At 38.6% G+C, this 21,216-nt stretch overlaps 3 protein-coding genes across 3 annotated transcripts; all 3 read left to right on the top strand.

The window, feature by feature from the left end:
• The first annotated feature begins 272 nt into the window (after positions 1-272).
• Positions 273-6,936, top strand: hibadhb (3-hydroxyisobutyrate dehydrogenase b). Its single transcript, XM_067509955.1, has 8 exons — positions 273-412; positions 1,483-1,643; positions 1,739-1,848; positions 1,926-2,047; positions 5,119-5,252; positions 5,374-5,450; positions 5,594-5,750; positions 6,219-6,936. Exons 1-8 carry the CDS (start codon positions 343-345, stop codon positions 6,375-6,377), a joined length of 990 nt encoding a protein of 329 aa, XP_067366056.1. The 5' UTR covers positions 273-342; the 3' UTR covers positions 6,378-6,936.
• A 3,320-nt stretch (positions 6,937-10,256) lies between these two features.
• Positions 10,257-12,402, top strand: hoxa13b (homeobox A13b). Its single transcript, XM_067511917.1, has 2 exons — positions 10,257-10,951; positions 11,170-12,402. Exons 1-2 carry the CDS (start codon positions 10,318-10,320, stop codon positions 11,406-11,408), a joined length of 873 nt encoding a protein of 290 aa, XP_067368018.1. The 5' UTR covers positions 10,257-10,317; the 3' UTR covers positions 11,409-12,402.
• A 4,075-nt stretch (positions 12,403-16,477) lies between these two features.
• Positions 16,478-19,645, top strand: hoxa11b (homeobox A11b). Its single transcript, XM_067511697.1, has 2 exons — positions 16,478-18,291; positions 19,241-19,645. The coding sequence occupies exons 1-2, from the start codon at positions 17,688-17,690 to the stop codon at positions 19,471-19,473; spliced, it is 837 nt and encodes a 278-aa protein (XP_067367798.1). The 5' UTR covers positions 16,478-17,687; the 3' UTR covers positions 19,474-19,645.
• The last annotated feature ends 1,571 nt before the right edge of the window (positions 19,646-21,216 follow it).

Here is a 21,216-nt window from a genome sequence, read left to right as displayed (position 1 = left end):
TACATGAAAAAAATAAAATTCTTATTCCATTTTCTAAGTAGGCCTAATGTAAAAGTGGATAAACAGCGATGTAACTAACTAAACATTTTACAGTTACCTACTTGCCATATTTAGATGTACATCCTTTTTTAATGTATATAACAAATTGTACTGAGCGGGTTAAGTTTTGTCACAATAGAAAAGACACAAAATAAAAGGTTTGTATTTAAATGCCCTCCCTTCACATATCATTGGCTGTTTTTTTGGGGGGCGTTTTGTGGACGTCTATTATTTTATTGGGCGTAGTTCCCGTCGTTTACGTACGTGCTATTACGTCAACTGTAAGGTCAAGAGAAAAGAAGCATGGCCGCTGTGCTGAGAGCGTCTCGGTGTTTGGTTAGAAGGTTTTCCAAGCATGTTGACATTGTACTTGGTAAGAAGAGCGAACTGAAAATGTATAAGTATTGTGCATGTTGTTGCTCTTACTGTAGATGCTGAAGTTGTTACTTGAAGGCTATCTGTGGAACAAAAAGTCTGCTTTTGCTTGAAATGCTGGAAGATAAGTAGATAAAAATGTCGATAGACTGTGTTGAGCTGGCCCTGCAGCAGTGGCTCTATTTGACTATTTTGTTGGCCAGTGTCTGGCAGATTGCGTGCCGGGTCACTGAACAGAGCTATTTACTAAGCCAGAGTGTTTCGAGTACAATATTTCAGACGGTTAGGGAGGAAATTGTCACTAAATTAATGTCAATGCGCATGGTAATAACGTTAACTTGCAGAAGCTCCTGTTAAGTCGAAACAAATCCATTTAGAAATAGGTTTATTCTTATTTGGCCTTTTCGTTACCTTTCAGGCTTCCTAGCAGCGCTAAATAGTCTATTATATATATGCATAAACTAATGCAATATGTCACTGATTTGTCTATAACGTTAAAATATAAAACTTCAGGGATAAAAGTATTTTTTGTGTGTGTGTTATTGGAAATAGGCTAATATTAAAATACATCAATATAGCCAAACCAGGTCTTCTTTCAAATGCACCATTAATTTAACTCTCTGTGTATCATTCATATATTGATGTTTTGTCTATTATATTAATTGCTGTTGACCACATCCTGTACTGTCATTGAGAGTTACCATTGACCAGAAACAAATTCCTGGTATGTGTTAGCATACTTGGCCATTAAAACTGATTCTGTTTATCCAAGCCTTCTTACGTACACATTGAAAAGGCTTTGTTATCATTATATCAGATGTCTTTAGCACCGAAGGGCAGTTACACTGGTAGTACCTTTAAACACCTGAATCAAATGCATTCATTACTTGACCAATTACAGATGGGCAAGGCCTGTCATTGTTAGCCCCAGTGGAATCAATGGAAATCATTTTAATGCAAACATATTCTAAATAGGTATACAAATTAAAACAAAGTTTGTGCAAAGTGATATTGCTTGTAATAGAAATGGTATGTCTTATAATTTGTTCATTTAGTTGTTATCTGTAGTCTCCTCAAGGTCTATGGCCTCGAAGACACAGGTGGGTTTTGTTGGACTGGGAAATATGGGGAACCCAATGGCAAAGAACCTGCTGAAGCATGGATATCCAGTCATTGCTACAGATGTGTTCCCAGAGTCCTGCAAGGAAGTGCAAGAGTTGGGTGCTCAGGTAGAACAGGAACATGAACACTGAAGCCTTTTCTGAAAATTCCTGTTATTCTCTTTGGGCGGCCTGACTTTTTTTTTTTTTTTTTTAATTTTCAGATTGTGGATAACCCTGCTGAGGTAGCAGACAAAGCTGACCGCATAATCACCATGCTCCCCTCTAGTCCCAATGTCGTAGATGTGTACACTGGACCCAACGGCATTTTGAAGTACACTTTTTGATTTCTCCATCAGCGTTTTAACATAACGTAATGTAGCATTCTAAAGTATCTGTTTTTCCCAACAGAAAGGTAAAAAAAGGCTCACTACTCATTGATTCCAGCACCATAGATCCAGCTGTTTCAAAAGAGATGGCTGCTGCTGCTGAGAAAATGGGGGCAGTTTTTATGGATGCACCTGTGTCAGGAGGTAAATTTTACTTTTTTGTTCAAGTTTTTTTTCTTTTAGGAGAGGCGTTGACTGAATTTTTATCCTTGTGGAGGCTATTATGGTGCTGTGAACCATATTGTATTGTGCTGAAAAGTTTTATAACATTTTGCCAGCTCTTCTCGAATAAATGGGTCAGCAAAAACTGGCAGTATACTTTAAAACTTTAAGAGAACATTAGCTGTTCAAGTTTAGCGGTTTCAAGCAAATAAATTTTACAGTATTAAAATGTATATGCAACACTCTACCTTGTGACAGCATGATCTATTTTGTGCATTACTGTATATTTTATGTTTTTTATGTGTAAAGGGACGAGGCTTGTGTTTACATCAGAATAAGGAACAAATCAGCTTTACTCACCAACTTATGTGTGTGGTACGGGAAGTTGAGCTTCAAATACAAATCACTTTTTGTCAGTTGTAGAAACTCCAGTGTTGCGACTTGTATTGCCTTTTTCGTAAGCACTTGTACCAGCAGCAATCACTGTAGCTACTGTATGCAAGAAAGGGGAAAGAGCAGCCTCGGCCTTTACAGATGTTCTCAGCTGTAAAGTGTGTGTACTATCTGTGCTCTTTGACTTTCTTGGGGGTCCACTCAGAAACACAGTTTGTTTGAACTTGGATCCATCACCATCAAGGCAGCCACATTCTTTGAATTATTGTTGGTCCTTTTTATAGTCTGGCTCTAAAGATTAGTAATGATTTATATGCTTCTGTCCTATGATGGTGCACATGGATTAAAGTTGTCCAGTTTCTGCTTTGAACACGCGCACACACACACATGGGTGGGGTATGTTTAGGTTCTGGAACATGAAATGTAATTCATACTTTGATACACACATTAGCCACCTGACTCTAGCTCCTAGAAACATCTCCAACAATCAGACAGAAATCAAAAGGATTACAATGTCATAGTAGTGACTCTTTAACCCAGTGTAGTTAAAGCTTAAACATGGCAGCTCACAGTGGTGTGGACATAATTAAGTCAGTATGTGTCTGAGCTGTTTCTTTCTGTGGGGGGGAAAACTACCAGATAGGAGTAGTGTCATCTCCCTTTCTACCTCAGACAGATATTATTTCACTTATAAGACTGAGTAAGGATAAAAATGGTAGAAATACAGATTTGTGTTAGAGAATAAAAGCATTTGTTAAATGGAAACTATACATGTGGTAATTTTTCTTGGGAGGATTTGTTTTGTTATCTTTGATGGGGGGATTATATGGACTTGAAGTTATTTTTTTTTTTTCTGATCAGGTGCTTGGAGAAAAGAAATTTAACAAAGTATTTTTAAACGATTAGTTTGTACATCCCTAAATGGAAAAACAACCTCACTAGTTCCAGCCCCAAGTTCTCACGTTAAATATGACTTGATATTTAGCAGTTGCATAGTTAAGAGGAAAGCTTCCAAGCTGTGGAAAATCCACCCACCTTTTTACAGCTTTGTTTTTTCAACTGAAGGGCTTTTTGTTTATGACATTAATTTAACTATCACATGTCTATCACACTCAGGAAAGATCAATCATCTTAAAATATTAAAATAAGACATCATATTATACTAAATATTAAGTCACTTAATAATTCAACCTGTTTAAAATTCATTTTTCAACATCTATATTAGATTATTCACCTCTTAGACAAGTCATTGACTCTTGTCAGTTTGTAGTTGTTATACAGATGATGTTTCTTATCTTGATCTTCAAACTCACTGAGGTATATAAACCTCCCACAATCAAGCCAATTTAGAAGTTGTGTATATCTGTTGCAGTACAGATACTGAATATATCTAAAACTATTTTGGACCTTTTATTCTTTATTTTACTGTGAACTACGTGTCTTTGTGTAATTTTTGATATGTTATGTCTGTTTTTAATTTTTGCCTTTAGATTTTAATATATATCTTTGTAAAATAACTGAGTGACCGATTTTGAATCTCAGCTTGACTGTTGCAACTCACACCCGTCTCAATCAGCACAGTCTTCCCAAATTCAAGTTAATATAAAAGGCTGTTGGCAGATGGCAACCGATGACTACTGCATTCAGAAAGCATAACACCTCTGTGCATTGGTTTCCTGTAAACTGCAGTATTAATTATAGGACTATGCTGGTTAATTTCTTGGCGCCCCATTCAGCTTGCACCTGGTTACACAGTATTACCAAGTCCCATATGAACTTTAGTGCACCGCCAAACTAATAGATCCAGAAACAGCTGTTCCTAAATCTAGACCAAGGCTGACCAAACCTTTTCCAACATTGCCCCTAGGTTTTCAGTTGACAATCCTATGAGAATTAAAGTATTGTCCTTAATCAGGTTTTTTAAAAACAGAATTTCACACACTTGCCTTTTTTAAATATTTATTTTAATACCACATAAATTGTCTTATTCTAAATGCTTTAGATGTTATTGTATTCATGTAATGCTGTTTTGATTTAGTTTTTTGTTTGTTTTTAAGCATAATTAGAATTTGTAGTGCCAAACTTCTGAAAAATATAAAAAGGGATTAAATGTACATATACATGTTCACAAATTCAAGTTTCAAGCACACAGGTTCAAGCACAATTAAAACCTAATCTGTAGCAAAATTATCTATTTGGTTTGTTTGTTTGTTTATTCTGGTAGAGATGGGGAATGGCATGCAACAAAGATACTAAGTTTTATATTTTATGTTGCTATTATGTCTCACTAATAATATTCTTGTTGCACTATTATATGTTCCACAGCAATCTTGTTCAGTTAGGGGTGTGAAGGGAATAAGATGACAAACAAATTTCCTGCTCTTTGCTAAACATGTATAGTTGAAAATGGTAGCTGCAATTCCTGTTATTTTAGGGAAGTTGCTCTGATTTAACTGGAGTCATGTCAATAGTTAACATTAACACTGATCGCTTTTTGCTAAATGCTACAGTAGCCTTCAGTGTGAGTTAGTGCAGTTCAGCAAGGTTCAGTTGTTCACTTTAACTGATAACATTTTCAGAAAATCTAGTATTTATCAACCATTCAGTGTTGCTTGCACAGGGTTCATATTTTGTGTAAGAGGGATTTTTCCCATTCCCAGGTGTGGGTGCCGCAAGTACGGGTAAACTGACTTTTATGGTTGGAGGAGCAGAGGAGGAATTTACAGCAGCCAGTGAACTGCTCAGCTGCATGGGAGCTAATGTGGTGTACTGTGGTCAAGTTGGAACTGGACAGGTATGAGATTTGAGGATAGATTTCAGATTCAAATAATTGTTCTTTTTATTTATTTATATTTTTCTTAAGTTGCCAAAAATGTTTGGTTTTGAACTGATGATGCAATGTAATTTTGTTACAGGCTGCTAAAATTTGTAACAACATGCTCCTAGCCATTGGAATGATTGGGACTTCAGAGACAATGAACTTGGGAATAAGGTGAGCACTTACAAATAACAGCAGATTGATTTAAAAAAAAAAAAAAACAAAAAGAAAAATAATTATGTCAATATATGCAACTACAGATTTTTATTTATTCTTTTATTTGTTTTTATTAACGTGAAATTTGTCTTCTACCTAAGGCTTGGTCTCGAGCCTAAACTTTTGGCCAAAATCCTGAACATGAGTTCAGGCCGTTGTTGGGCTAGTGACACATACAACCCTGTGCCTGGCGTCATGGAGGGAGTCCCCTCTGGAAATAACTACCAGGGAGGCTTCGGAACCCAACTTATGGCTAAGGTTAGTTTAATATATCACTACAATTTACAGAACAAATATATAAAAGCATAGGTTTTATGGAAATAAATGTTAACGTTTAAACATTATGCCTTTTAAGATATGTTTCCTCTAATTAGTGCAGAGACATATTGTTTTTTTGTTTTTTTTTCTATTAGCTCAGCTATTTTTAAAACCAAAACTGATACATAATGGATACTGAAGGCAGGTATAGGATTGATCCTAAATCAGTCAGGAACACATCTGTCATTTGCATGTGATGGATATAAGTAACAAATAAATGACTTTCTATGCTGGGTCACACCCGTTAACACAGTGAATTATTTAGCAGTTGTTTATGTCCACCATCCCATATTATTACAACATGAAGAAACGTCCTCTGGTGTGCGGATGGGTAGTTTTAGTGTTGAAGTTTAATTTTTCAGCTCCAGCCATTTCATTTTTTAATGTATATTTGCCATTCTTTTTCAGGACTTGGGCCTTGCACAGAACACAGCCACCAACACGAAAACTCCTGTCCCTCTAGGTTCCTTAGCCCATCAGATCTACCGAATGATGTCGGCACGTGGTTATGCCAATAAAGATTTCTCCTCTGTATTCCAATTTCTGCGTGAGGAGGAGGGCCAGTAATGTCAGCCTCCACCCCGTCCACAGCCTGGCCCTGCACACAGAGTAGTTGGGGTGCATTTCACCCCAAGGGCTTTTTTCCCCCCTGTCTCTCTAAGCTGTGAAAGATATGAAGCCCAGAGCGCTCGTGCACAGCAAGACAGATCATATAAGCACTTATCTCGTATTAAATATCATGTTTTCTCTGTGATCTGGTCTTTTTAAAATAAAGCACACTGAAGAGTTTTTGAAAAACTGAACTTGTCACACATGCAGAGGAACCAGAGCATAAGGCGACTGTTGAGCAGTGAGAGCACTGCAGTTTTCTTTACTAGTAAATGTGAGTCTGGTGGAAATCTGTGATGTCAGAAATGAACTTATTAGCTCAGTGTGTCGAGGCTGAACATTTGCAAATACATTTTAGTCTCCATATTTATCTATTGTGTATGACAATTTCTTAATTTAGCTTATTGGTTTGTTCATTTTGGTTATTTCTGTTCACATTAAAAATGTTACTTTGGAAAAGGGTGTCATATCCTGATAGGAAATAAAGAAAGTGTTATGTCTTCAAATTATCAGTTAATTTGTTCAAGCTTCATTCATTTCTGAATTTGGTTATTAAGCTGAACTTAACAGAAACAGACACTTCTTCTCCTTTTTGTTTTTTTTTTTTAACAATCGCCATGCTTGTGCTGTGACTGCTTTTGCAGACGCAACTTAAATAACCAAGATTCTGCACTTTATTTGTATTTAAGTACAGCCGAACAAAGAATTATATTAATCGTGATGATGAAAAGTATTGGGACATTTACAAAACAATTGTTCTTCCATGACTTTGAGAGCCAGTAACCTAAATAGCTCCCAAATGCTCTAGTTTGCATCAGTGTCCCCCTGCTGTAATAGTCACAATAAAATAATGCACATTTTTGTTGTAATATCTGCCTTGAGGGGTTTTGCAGCAGAGCAGATGCAAAAAGGACACTTTCTTTTAGAATAGGAAAAATTAGCCAGCACGTCCTAACCTCCCCAATAGAAGTTCCATTAACAATTTCTTTTCTAATTACACAGTGCCAACTGCACAAATAGCAAAGTTGTATTAAATAGTTGCAGCCCACCTTATATTGTGGGAATCTGGACTTTTTTTTTTTTTCTTTCTTTTTTTTTTTTTAAATCCCCGTTTATAAGCCAGACCTGGACGGTGGTATGTTTCTGATCTGGTTTGCCAAGAGCCACTGAGGGGCCAAGGTGCCATAGGTCATGCGATCAGAAGACAAACCCATAAAAAGTCCATTAAGCTCTGTAGTCTAAGAGCTGTGTTGTCATCTAGTTGATAGGTACTGCAAACAGAGCAGCACTTTGGTCTCAGGCCTCCAGCAGACTGACACAACCTGACATCATATGCTGCAGCGTGCACGCCACTCCTTAACCTATAGCTTCCTCAACACTTTGATAAGCTTTGCTTTCAGCAATCTGAGTTTATATATTTTTAACGCGTCGACGATGCCTTTTTTCCCGTTGTGTGCCAATGTAAGAAAGTTGTATTTAATGGTGGTATGGTGGTCTGAAGTCGTAAAAGTGTACAGTAAGTAGCAAATTAGACTTGGATATGGATGATATGTCGCAAAATGTGTCCAACACCATTAGGTTTCTTTGATTGTGTCTTTTTGGCTTTTTCTTTCTTCTATATATATATATATCCCTTCATTTCGCATTTGAGGCAATGGGGTTTATCATGCAGGTGTTGTGTGCAGTTTATAGTGACTTCCTTTTCCAGGATTGAAATAAGCTGTTTTGTTTAAAAGAAATAATAATAAATTCTGCTTTTTAGGAAGAGTATAGAGCGCTATGCAAAAAAATTACACAATCACAAGCCGTTGCATAATTGTTTTTTTAATGAAGCATTGCCTGTTACTTTAATACACCTATACAAATGCTTTATTTAGTTAGTATTTCGTAATTTCTTTTTTCCAGATTTAACACGTATGGGTTAGTTGCGTTTTGACTTCATAAGGCATGGGGGGTGGGGGGGAATAATTAAAAGCGTAGAGAACTACAAATGCTTTATTTTTTCCATTATGCCATTATGGATATAGTTTTTACACATTTGAGTGTGTGTGTGTGCATATTGACAACAAATTAATAAAGAAAATGAAATGAAATATATCATTTCTGCAACTCGTGACCTTTTTGCAGTCTGGTCTTGAACCATCGTTTTGCTTTAAACGCCTTCACTGCTATATGAGAACAGTATGTAGCTAATGTGTGAACAATGTGGCTGAGATGATTTTTATTCAAAATACTCACTATGCACGTCTTCACAGGAACTTTGCGAAAGTAGGCAGGTTTTCTTTCCCAAAATGTATTGCATGTTAAATAAAAGCTGGTAAGTCTAAGATCTGTTATGATGATAGAGCAATGAAACAAAAACCAGGCGTGAACCTATTCAGTAAAACTTTTTCTTTCCTCAAATGTAGTCTACTCCTTGCCCACAAGCTATCAACCCCATAAATATTTACAACCTCGAAAGGTGAGGAAACTATTAAATATAAAAAAAGGTGCTCAAATTTAGATGGGTGCACATTCCTCTGCGTCTGTGGCCTCATAAAAAATAATTTTGAAAAATAAAAACAATTTCAATCTCAGTTCTCATATATGACAAATGAGAGTTAATATATTAACCTTTTTAGGACACAACTAAACGTTTAGTTTAGTGCCATATCTAAGCTGAACTGTAAACATTTTATTTTTATTTCTGCTCTGCAGAGTCGTGCCCCAAGGTTGAACTCCTGCGTCTTGCAGGAAAACAAACCCCACCTAAAGATATATTTTATTCAGAACGTAGGAGCACATAGACATGGTGAATAAAGAGTCGCTTTTCTCTTGTCAGGAGGGTAAAACAATCCATTTTGTACTTTGATTTTGGCCAGTTGACGTCTCTCATTTTCTAAGGCTGATGAGAGATTAATATTAGAGAGAGGGAGAAAAAAAAAACACACGTCAAGATTCCTTGACTTAAAAAAGAACACTTTCTAAATGAAATTTCTCCTTTTTTTCTTTGCTCTTCCTGGCGTGAAGTGCCTCTTTGGCCAGACTGCAACTTTCAACTTGACCTTGGCCTCGAGCCGCGTCTAAACCCGTATTAGGCGGAGTGCAGCCAAGTATGGCATGCTTTAGTGTACACTGAGCTTGTGTTTAAATTGACTGTTGCAGTGCCAAATGTAAAACGATTAAATGTTTTTATAATATGTGTTGAAAATTCCCATAAGAGATGCACCATATATGCAGACTACTACAGAAAACACCGCCCGTTTAACCATTGAACTTAAACCCCTCGTTGCAAACCGATAATTTTAAAGGGGGAATTTTGCAAATCTCGGCACTTTTTGCTGAAGCGCCTAAAATGATATCGAAATCACTATTTTGATATAAAACCAAATTTAAAATTGAATTCCGATTATGTAGGCTACAGACTACTAAATCCGTATTGCTTTTTCCTCAGAGTAAGCGTGTGTTTACCAGGAATTGCACGCGTGATTGCGCATCAGTTCTGACACATAGGTAATCAATTTTTCTCACGCAAAGTTGTCTAGTACACAATTAATCAGTTATCTGCAGCGACACGTGGTTAAACAATTGCCTTCGCATCACAGCATCTCTCCGATTGAGGCTGCAACATCCGTGTGTTTGGAAAAAAAATCAAAATCAAAATTACAGGTATACTTTGCATAAAAACGTGTATTTGCTGATGCGCATCACACCCTTAAAAATGAGCTGCTCGATCTGCGTTATCTGACGTCTGGACATTTATCGTCTCCTTTGCATATCACGTGTTTGGCCCTGACCAATAACCTCGCGATCTTTATGTACTCAGGCATGTGGGTATCGTTACTCTGCCCGAGTCCCTGTCTCTGTTCAGTCGAGGGGATTTTGAAAAAGAGTTGGTCGTCTCGATGTAGGACATGCTATGACCGCGTCATTACTCCTCCACTCGCACTGGATTGACCCGGTGATGTTTCTCTACGACAACGGTTTGGATGAAAGAAGCAAAAACATGGAAGGATTTACTGGAGGCAATTTCGCTGCAACCCAGTGCAGGAATTTGTTAGCGCATCCAACCTCCCTGGCTCCCAGCACCACCTACACTGCGAGTGAGGTGCCAGTCTCTGGCATGGGGGAGCCTGGCAAACAATGCAGCCCCTGTTCGGCCACTCAGAGTTCACCCAACGCATCTTTGCCCTATGGATATTTTGGCAGCAGTTATTACCCATGTAGGATGTCACACGGCGGGGTCAAGGCTTGCGCACAGCCTTCTGGTTATGGCGATAAATACATGGAATCGTCGGTCCCTGGTGAGGAGTTTTCGACCAGGGCCAAAGAATTTGCCTTTTATCAGGGCTATTCCTCAGGTCCTTACCAACCCAGCTACTTGGACGTCCCCGTCGTACCTGCGCTGAGTGCACCGTCTGAGCCAAGACACGAGTCTCTGTTGCCCATGGAACCCTACCAACCATGGGCCATCACTAATGGTTGGAGTGGTCAAGTTTACTGCACCAAGGAGCAACCACAGTCAAATCCTTTGTGGAAATCCTCATTACAAGGTATTTCTTTTTTTTTTATTATTGATACAGAAGTAGCAGGGTTCATTGGAATGTGCTTTGCAAAAACACTAAATGTATATTTAGTGCTCAGTGCGACAAGGTGGTGTGATCTTTAAAAGGAAAAAAAACATTATCAAATGTTTGTAAAACATTTTCGTTTTCTATGCGAGGAAGTCCAGTAGATAAAATTATAAGCTTCCATTTGTTTTTCTCCACAGACACTATATCTGGTGGAGACAGTTCAATCCGCCGTGGGAGAAAGAAGCGTGTGCCATACACCAAGGTGCAGCTAAAGGAACTGGAAAGGGAGTACGCCACCAATAAATTCATCACCAAGGACAAAAGGAGAAGGATATCCGCGCAGACAAATCTGACAGAGAGACAAGTGACAATCTGGTTTCAGAACCGGCGCGTAAAGGAAAAGAAAATCGTCAATAAATTCAAGAGTTCCAGTTAGCTCTGGAGAGAGTGAACCAGGAGGTGCAAGGCAATCATTAATGCGCCTGTATAAAAAAACAAAAAAACAAAAACTATGCTAATTTATTACATTTTGAACGGCCTCCTTGTCGCCAGAGCGGCTCTGTTTTGACTTACACATTTCCTTCCTTAAATTTTAATTGGAACCAGTCGATGCGGCCTGTTGACAGAAGATCGGAAATGATTTGCAACATGTTGACCATGCAGCGAGAGTTGCACGATCTTAAAACTATCCACCAAGCAACAAGACTTTCTGCTTTGAAGGCCTGACACAACTCGAGCCATTCTGCGCTTTTATCACTTATAATCTGACACTGAAATTAAAAGCTGAAGCCCCTGGAATCAGGTGGGGCCTAAATAGTTGATATCGACCGAGTGATGCAGTGGCACAAGCAAAACGTTGTTTAAACTGTTATTACAATGCAAACTGGCAACGTTCCACATGTATGATTTAAAAAAAGAAAATGAATCTCAAAAATTATGTTTCAACGATTGACACCAAAGAAAAAGTATAAAATCTCTCCATGCTCTTCCTTTCCATTTTAGCCAAACCCACACCGCTTCTTTGGTGTCTAGCTATATTATTAAGATCGAAAAGACAGTTTGAACGTTTTAAGAGTATTTTTTTGCCTGTATAGATGAAACCTCTTTTTTAATAAGCCAGTATCTGTTAATAAACATTGTCTGATAGAAAAATGTCATGAAACGTGAGACAGTTTGAATATGTCAATATAATGGCAGAAACTTTGCACACATCACTGTCTTATTCTGTGTTCTTTTGTTTTTCTAAAAACAGGGTTTTACTCGCCTGTCACCAGGCTGACGAGAATAACAATCTCTGCCTTTCAGCCATGGACGGATTATTAAAATACGATGTCATATTTAAGCATGTAAATACTATGTGACTGCAAATATCTATTCTCCCTTTTTACTGCAATAGCCAAAGTTTTTACAATAAATGTTTGAGAGACTCATGGCGATTTTTCATTTTCACTTAAAATATTTAGCCTAAACCGAACAATGGTAGTTGATGCTAAAGTGACGACATTGTAGAACCAGTTGGTTCAACAGGCCTGCATGAGAAGGTCCAGAGCCTCAGCCTTTGAGAGATGTTATCGCCATCTAGTGGTGAAACGCAGTCAGCACAGTATCTGACAATTGACTATGCATTCTGATCTGCTCTGCTCTTTTCCTGTGTTTGTGTGTGTGTGTTTGTGTGTGTGTGTGTGTGTGTGTGTGTGTGTGTGTGTGTATGTGATTGTAAGAGAGTGAGAGCGATTTACTATGTGCTACTTTATATCTAATTATCGTACTTATTATGAATGAAATGTTTCATCAGTCAACTCTAAACTAACTTATCATTATCATACAAATGTTGATGCTCCAGAGGAAAAAAATTATTGGATATTAAAGTAACGGTGCAGGGCCTTTAATGTGGTACTAAATGTATTCGAAAGAAGACATATTTTAGTAGTATGTTTTTTAAGCTTCAACTTACTAATATTAACACATTCAACTTGAATTAATTATTCAGAGACCAGTAAAAATGCACCTGTTTGTTGAATTGTTCAGTTTCTATTCATGTTTCATCAGTGTTTCCTTAAAATACACTTACGTTGCGGCTAATGAACTGGAACTTCATAGGGGCAAAGAAAACAATCTTCTTACTTATTACTTTTTTCTGGAGTGGAGTTTGTAAGGTTTTTTCTACACGAGCCACAACTCATACCCATAATTATTAGTACTCCATCAAAAATAAAAATATAGTCCGAAAGGTGCAGTCAGTTCTATTTGCTTCTCGAGGCCTTAAGATTACCTCATGAAGAGTGTGTTTTAATTTCTGTGTTTAACCTTACACTGTATTATGTTTACCTTGTTCCGGAACAAAGACTTAAAACTGACAAAGTAGATGAACGTATAAGGACTGGATAGAAACCAATGCACTTCATATAAAACAAAACAATCCCTCAGGCTATGGCCCGCTAACCCGCCAAACAACAAACCCCATAACTACTGGATGTCATTGGTGTCGTTCCGCCGGCTGGCTACAGCCCATCATTAAGAGTTTAACATATTCGTTTCGCATTTACTTAAATGTTTTTATTCTAAAACGTAAAAACATTAAAGAACCAGGACAGAGCACTGACCTGCAAACTGTCCAACTCCTTGTGCCACTCCATGAGCTGCAGGTTGACAGTCTCCTGTTCAGTTAATAAGGCTGGATTTGAAGGATGTGTCTGTACCATGAAAAAGCAGCACCCTGGGGCGAGTGTCATCATCTAAGCTCAGATTTAACTAACAATAGCAGGCGACTTTATCGTCTTGCTCATAGGGCACTTACAGAGACAGGCTGCTGATGCGCTACATATATGGGCAGACTATAACTTGAGAAACTTGGAATGGTAGTTAAACATTTAGATTGCTTTATTCCATACTCTTTGTCGGGGCTAAAGGAATTCTGTTAGTGTAAATATTCATGTCCATCCTTGTTAAGATGGAGTCAGAAACCTTTTTCTGTGGACCCCCCCTTCCCACAGGTGTCCCCTGCCCCCTGTTGTTCGGTGTCTTTGCTCCCCCTGACAGCCGAGCAGGATAATGCATCTCGGGATACTACAGACCTAAGCTGGCTGTTATTGGCAGTTATCAGCCCAATTAAAACAAAATTATAATCAACAAAAATAACATCTAAAACATTACGTCATGTAAACAGAATCAAACAAAATGTCAAACAGAATGGAGGGAAATATTTCCTTTTTTCAAATAGAACTTGTATTCGTGTAAAGTCAAATAGTCAGCAAGCATAGACACTTGTTAGGCTGCAAAGTGATCACTTACAACAAAGATACACAAGGGTCATTGTCATAATATTCTGAGTGGTTTCACTGGTTGCTGTCTGCGTGGTAAACGTCGTGCACTTTGTGTAAAACAGACACAATTAAAAGAAATGTATAAATAATGGAAATACAATATAATACTAACCCAAATATATTAATCAAATCACTACAATGATTTTACCCATTTTTCTTTCCCCCCAAATAAAATAACTTTTATACCCAAGTGTTTGAATCGGTGGCAATAGGACAGTATGCAGTAATGGTAATGGAGATGCACAAGAGAGTGATTTTTTCCGTCCCGAAAGTTTTATTAAAGTTGTTTTGTTTTACAGCAGCTTCAGCTGTAAACTGCCCTCAGCTCCTCTGCTTCCGGAGAAGCCCCCACTCAGTGCAGTCAGACTCCAGCGTCTTTTTCAGTTCTCTTTTCCGTGTCTTTCTCAAACATCCCAGCTTTCGTTGTCCATTTTATGTGTTTTTTGTTTAAAGTGAGTTGTTTTCTTTAATCTGTGTTGTCAGATTTATACTGTAACGTCTCACTTCACTAGAAATAATATGAATCCCTATCCACAAATAGTGCACGTGAAGATTATTGTGCCTGATGTTTTTGTTGTTGTTTGAAATTACCTGTTTTAATAGATGTTTCTTCATAAACAAGCTATATGCTATTAAATACATAAAAAAATAGTAATAAATCAGTTTGTAGTGCGCTTCCTTTGTATTAAAACTTCAAAACCCTCAGAAATATCACACATGTGAACAGGTTTTATAAATGTTGTTTGGTGTCCTCTTGAACAATTTTTTGTGAAGGCACCGTCAGTGACCTAAATGTCAACCAATTCAACTAAATTAGTAATCAACTCATTTTTAAACAGCCAACAATGCCAAAAACACTGGGGCCAAGTTGCACAATTCCCAAAGAGTTTACAAACACGAATTGTCTTCCTCTATCGCTCGAATTCTACAAGTTATACAGTTCATAGACAAACGTTGCAGGCTGTGGCCTTAAATTCAATTGTTTACTGGCACATTTCAGCTGAGAAAAAGGCCCTTTGTGGAATGAATTCAGGGAAAGCAGGAGGCACACAGACCTTCAGGCAGTTAAGCTGAACCACATTTCTGCTGAAGTGTCGACAGAAAATTGAGAGAAACCTGAAAAACACCTTTTATTCAACTCCCCGTTGCTCTGCCACTGGTGACTGTACGGTACAGTCAGCTTTTTGCATCTCACAAAGTTACTTCACGTCATTTATTTTTCCAAGGCTGTCGTGCTAGGGACATTGGGCCATTTTTCATGTGCTCCTCCAGTTTTATTGCGTCGTCACAACAATGGACCAGCCTTGACTTTCATGTGCCCAAGCAATGAAAATAAATAACTAAAAGAAACTTTGTGGCATATTTAATTCAAACAGTTTTAAATGACATTATTAGCCTACCATTTATGCTGAGAGTATTCCAACATTTTCTTACCTTGCCATCACAGGCTAATCTGCATCTACAGAAAAACTTTACATTTTTCTGGAAATATATTTATTTGTACATGTGTTTAGTTATGGATGTTTAGCGGTTTTTTTTTTTTTTACGTAAACGTTTTAATCGTTCGGTATTAAAAATAACAGTCTCACCACATTAGTAAATTAACATAGGCTACACGAACTGGCTCTCGGTAAACCATGCAGCCAATTTTAGCGGACGAAGCTGTTTATAAATACCGCTGTAAGACGCAGAAGGAAGGTTTAATGTGATAAACCGGGCCACTCCACGGCCTGGGTGCTGACTCTGCAAATGTGTGGCTGAATAATTCACAGAGTAATAAAATGGGAATTGTCGTCAAATGTATTATATTAAGACATTTTTAATCACCAAATGAAACAGTCTTACATAGTAATAAGATGCTCAGTCAATTCAAGTCTAACATCAAACCACCTGAGCAGAGCGAAACACTCGTTTCCTAACGCAAATTCGCAGGCTTGGATGTAGTTGATGTGGGAAATTTGGGTCAAATTCTAAAAATAGTTGCTTAACGAGATCAGTGATATGCGACACATGTGCCCACTTACTCCGCAGTGACGACAAATGAAAATTGATTGGAGTGTACAGGAAATAGCCCGTGTCCAAAGGTTTATATTGGGCGTTGCGAGAGAGAACAGGCGACGCAAAGGCTGGAACCTCTTTGGTAAATACCTTTATTACCAGGCTGTGTCTTTATATGAAATATAAGGCGTAGTCAGTGCTTTATGCCTATATCAGCTACGCTGCCACGACCTTCAGAATGCTTCACGGTTCCTGTAGTTTTTAATTCCAACGTTTTGTTTTTGCACAACGTGAAAGCCTCAATAGGAGGAGTCTCAATGCACAACATGCTGCGTTTTGATGCAACACGGCAAGTACACACGGTAAATTAACATGTCGCCATTTAAAGACATTTTACGCGTGGAAACAGAAAACCAGTATGTTATTATACATACTTCAGTCAAAAATAGTCACGTTTAGATTCTTTAATGATCTCACAATGTTGGTCCGAAGCAACAGCAACCTGTGTTTTACAGCCTATTGTTTTTGTCTCTCTGTGCCAAACTGGACCGACGCCTAACAAACGTGCAGCATGACTCCTGTTGCTCCACGGCCCGTAGACAGATTAGTCTATATTTAGCTAAGGTTGGCTGTATTAAATTCACATTGAGGGACGACTATTCTTAACAGCGATGATAAATTAAAAAGGAAATAGCTTCCGCAATAATTAACGCATGCGCATGGCCAAAGTATCCTTAACTATAACATTCTTGTAGGTTGTTTGTTGTGGTCTGAAGTCTTCTCGTTGTACCACAACTATGAAGACTCCCCCACAGAGTAAAGTTTGTGTCGTGTCGCCTTTCATGGTCAGAAGACGTGATCTTCATGTTTTAAAAGATTGCGCCGTCTGTGCGGAGGTTAAGGTGAGGGTTAAGGTGAGGGTTACGTTTAAACTAGATTGTAAGATCAAATGTGGCAGGTTGCGCATCTTGAGCAAACATTGGATTCGAATCTGTTTTTGTTCCATTCTTTAGGGCAATTTGTGATACAGTTAGCAATTCCCAGCAAAAGTAAAAGAAGAAGCCGTGTTTGAAAGGCCTATGCGGCTGCTTTAAAATAGACTTAATAGGTTCAATGCAAAATTCCTTTTCAGTATTTTTCCTTTCCCATACAGCCAAAGGTCTGCTTTAGAAACTCATTGACTCATATAGCCTACACGTTGAGGCGTAGGCTATCTGTCATTTTGTGCTAGTGGTCACATGGCTTTGGCCCTCAGGAATGGATAGAGATGGATCCCCACGTCAGCTTGTACGTCTAAGGATTTCTGCTCCACCAGTCTGCCTCAAAGTGACTGGAGTGCAGCGCAGCGGAGGAACTATGCAAGGATTATTGTAGGACGTTTCCACCAGCAGAATATGGATTTTGATGATCGGATCTCTGGCTCTAATATGTATCTACCGAGCTGCACTTACTACGTCTCCGGAGCAGACTTCTCGGGTCTCCCTCATTATTTAACCCAAAGTCAGTCCTCTTGCCCCATGACATACTCCTACCAGACCTCAGCGCTGCCACAGGTTCCATCCGTGAGAGATGTGGCTTTCAGAGACTATGGCATTGATACTTCCAGTAAATGGCACCACAACAGGGGGGGGCTATCACATTGCTACGCTGAGGACATTGTGCACAGGGACGGCTGGACGAGCACGACTTCAAGGGGGGGTGAGATCCTGGTGAAAGGCAGCTCCGGCGCGAGCCACACCAGCTCCTCCAACCCGACGCCGGGATTCTATGGCAGCGTTGGTAGAAACGGCGTCCTACCACAAGCGTTTGACCAGTTTTTCGATACTGCCTACGGCGGCGCAGAGAGCAGCACGACACCAACAGCACAAGCAGCAGACGCGGACAGACACGCCGTGAAAACAAGCCCTGCTCCGGCTCAGCCGGGCTCGGACACGGCGGAGAGCTGCAGCCCCAAGTCGTCCTCCGGCCACAGCGAGGAGAAACAGAGCAAAAGCAGCAGTGAGTAGCAGCGTTTAATGCACGGAGGAAAATCTAACGCGTCGCTCTTAAAGCTTTTTATATGCTGTTTTATAAGCACGTAAGGTTTATGGAGGGCCTGCAGATTTACCCTACAACAAAACTATGTTATAAACGACAAGATCACGTGCTTGGGATTGAAATTGGCCGTGATTACGGTGGCGTTAAGCTCGTTGTGCACGATTTTAAACAAGATCACCACTTTTCTCTATAGTGTGCTTCACTATGGTAAACGTTCCGTGCGTTAGTGCATGTTTATTTTAACAAATGTTTGTTTAAAATCCAAAGAAAAATCTCCCTAAAATCTAAAACCTAAAATATTTGTGTCCATACAATCAAAATGTGTTAATCATATATTTATGTTTAGCATGTATATTCTGTGGGTTTATAATTTGTTTTATTCTATGCTGACTGAAGTGGGCTACTAGGGCATTTAAATCTGACAGTGGTCCTGATTTACGCTGGAAGCCTGCTCCATATTTAAAGGATTATAAACATTTACAAATTCACTGGATTTGCGAGGATTTCATTCAACAACTGCTTTTCATGAAGTCATTTACTTCACGAACACTAAAATAACAGCTTTTTACGCGCAGTGAAATCGAAGCAGAGAATAAAAGCATATCAGCTACATGATACCCCTGTCTGTTTGGGTTAGGCCCACGCCATCTGTCTTAAACCAGCCAGTATGGGTTTACAGATTTCAATCAGTTTTCACAACTTCCGATATGCAATCTTTCATGCCCAACATGTCCCAACATCAAGTCCAGCTTTGTTTTCAAACCTCGATCTTGTGGGCCAGAGAGGAAGGAAACACTTGAACTCCAAAGCTCATGTAGACTATCACTGCTCCTTGTAACGCAAGGAGGAATTCATGTGCTTCCAGTGTGTTTACGATATCTTGTGACGTTTGATTTGAATTGTGTTGCAGGTGGCCAGAGGACGCGCAAGAAGAGATGTCCATACTCAAAGTATCAGATCAGAGAACTAGAGAGGGAATTCTTCTTCAGTGTTTACATCAACAAAGAGAAGCGTCTGCAGCTCTCACGGATGCTCAATCTGACAGATCGCCAGGTTAAAATCTGGTTTCAGAACAGGAGGATGAAGGAGAAGAAACTGAACAGAGACCGTTTACAGTACTACACCACAAACCCCCTGCTATAAAACTGAACAAAGACTGTCACTGGCTTGCAGCCATGCGCCCTCTCCCTCTCATCTAGACTACATATCTACATCATTACCTGGACAGGATGATATTTTTTTCTTTCTTGTGTCAGACGTCATAAAGAATTCTACTATTTATAAACTATTTTGTCATTAAACACGGTTGGATCTGTATTATTATTATTATTATTATTATTATTATTATTATTATTATTATTATTATTATTATTATTATTATTATTATTATTATTATTATTATTATATGACCAGTTTCTTCAGCTTTCCCGATAAATCACTAATTTCTCAAATTTTAAAGTTACCAAGTTGGGTTGCGTTTGCGCGGAAATCCAGATGTTTAAGAATTTCTTTTATTTGGGTTATTTAACAATAGACATGGAGATGACTGTACTGCATTTTTTAAAATAATCTTAATGTTTACTTAAAATTAAACTCAATTTCCCCAAATTTATCCGTACTATACTGTATTTTTTATATATTTCATTTCCTTTAAACGAACCTCAGCTTTATGCACTTTCTTTCTTTCTATTTTGCTTTGAAATTAATTGGTTGTTTTGGAAATAGTAAAATACACGGCACTAGTGGCGATCATCAAACTGCCCCCAAAATGACTGATCTCATGCATAGTTAGAGAATGAGTTAAGATATAATTTGATACTAGTTCATTCGTTTAATATATTTTATTCTGATATGCAACATCTGCGCTTGATCCTCTGTACAAGAGCTTTGTTGAGCTGTTGGGCGTAAAGTTGGATTAATCTCCAACTTTATCCAAAGGGCAAACCGCTGATAAAAGAGAAACCCCCCATATGAAACATAACCTCATATTCTGTTTTATATGGCAGCACGTGGGTCGTATCAGATGCATGATATGTAGGTCTGATGCTTTTTATTCCCCATGGGTGGAAATAAGATCCGCTGCAGTTAATATTTGATATCCATTACAAAGGGGCCATTCATTACTGGGGCGACGTGGAAAGGCTGAATTTTGACCTAACATACCTGTTAAGGCTTCATGAAACAGTTTTGACACATGTTGGATTTCATATAGATCTAACACAGTGCCTATTTTCAAAGAATATAAATCTATGTGTGTAATGTGTGTAACCATCCCCAGATATTTCTGATATCTGAAGAGCATATTAATTATGCACTAAAATTCACCTTGTGATAACCCATCTAGTCAGTGGCACTGGAGTAAATCAAGAAATGAACAAACCTCAGGTCACTCGTCACTGGCGCTGCACTTTTTTATTGTTTAAGCCAAAGCGCCTACATCAGCTTTGATTGTACATAAACGGGCTATGAGTTCAGAGCATTTCACGTTAACAAGGCAAACCACAGGTAAAATAAGACACGAGCACATAAAAAGGTGGGTCAAAATTGGTTGATGTGGCTTTATATCCACCACCAGGCCTCCGAAAACAACTTGAATGGCCTACTATAAGCTAATAAGGACCCTGATGCCTTGCTATATATCGTGCATCCTGTGAGGCTCTCAGGAATTCCACTGTGATTGCTGCACATCCTCCCAGTTGCTCCAGTAACTTGGCCATAAAACGCCGATTCGTCTGGAGCATTTGGAGTGTAGTGCAATAAAGCGTCTGAGACCAAGGTTATTAACTGTGACTAAGGGGCTGAAAAACAGCGGCTGGGAGCACTGAAAGCTTGTGATCACGGACCTTTCCGGCGTCATTTGTTTCAGCATCTTACCGTAGTAGGAAT

The sequence above is a fragment of the Channa argus genome, chromosome 7 (assembly GCF_033026475.1).
Source record: "Channa argus isolate prfri chromosome 7, Channa argus male v1.0, whole genome shotgun sequence".
In the NCBI taxonomy this organism is placed as follows: domain Eukaryota; kingdom Metazoa; phylum Chordata; class Actinopteri; order Anabantiformes; family Channidae; genus Channa; species Channa argus.
This window is presented reverse-complemented; position numbering and strand designations above follow the sequence as displayed.

Excerpts from the sequence above, each read along its gene's own strand:
- hibadhb (XM_067509955.1), top strand. The coding sequence starts at position 343 with ATGGCCGCTGTGCTGAGAGCGTCTCGGTGTTTGGTTAGAAGGTTTTCC. Across the intron at positions 413-1,482 it reads GCATGTTGACATTGTACTTG|TCTCCTCAAGGTCTATGGCC; the intron begins GTAAGAAGAGCG and ends TGTTATCTGTAG. Across the intron at positions 5,751-6,218 it reads GAACCCAACTTATGGCTAAG|GACTTGGGCCTTGCACAGAA; the intron begins GTTAGTTTAATA and ends ATTCTTTTTCAG.
- hoxa13b (XM_067511917.1), top strand. The coding sequence starts at position 10,318 with ATGACCGCGTCATTACTCCTCCACTCGCACTGGATTGACCCGGTGATG. Across the intron at positions 10,952-11,169 it reads GTGGAAATCCTCATTACAAG|ACACTATATCTGGTGGAGAC; the intron begins GTATTTCTTTTT and ends TTTTCTCCACAG.
- hoxa11b (XM_067511697.1), top strand. The coding sequence starts at position 17,688 with ATGGATTTTGATGATCGGATCTCTGGCTCTAATATGTATCTACCGAGC. Across the intron at positions 18,292-19,240 it reads GAAACAGAGCAAAAGCAGCA|GTGGCCAGAGGACGCGCAAG; the intron begins GTGAGTAGCAGC and ends ATTGTGTTGCAG.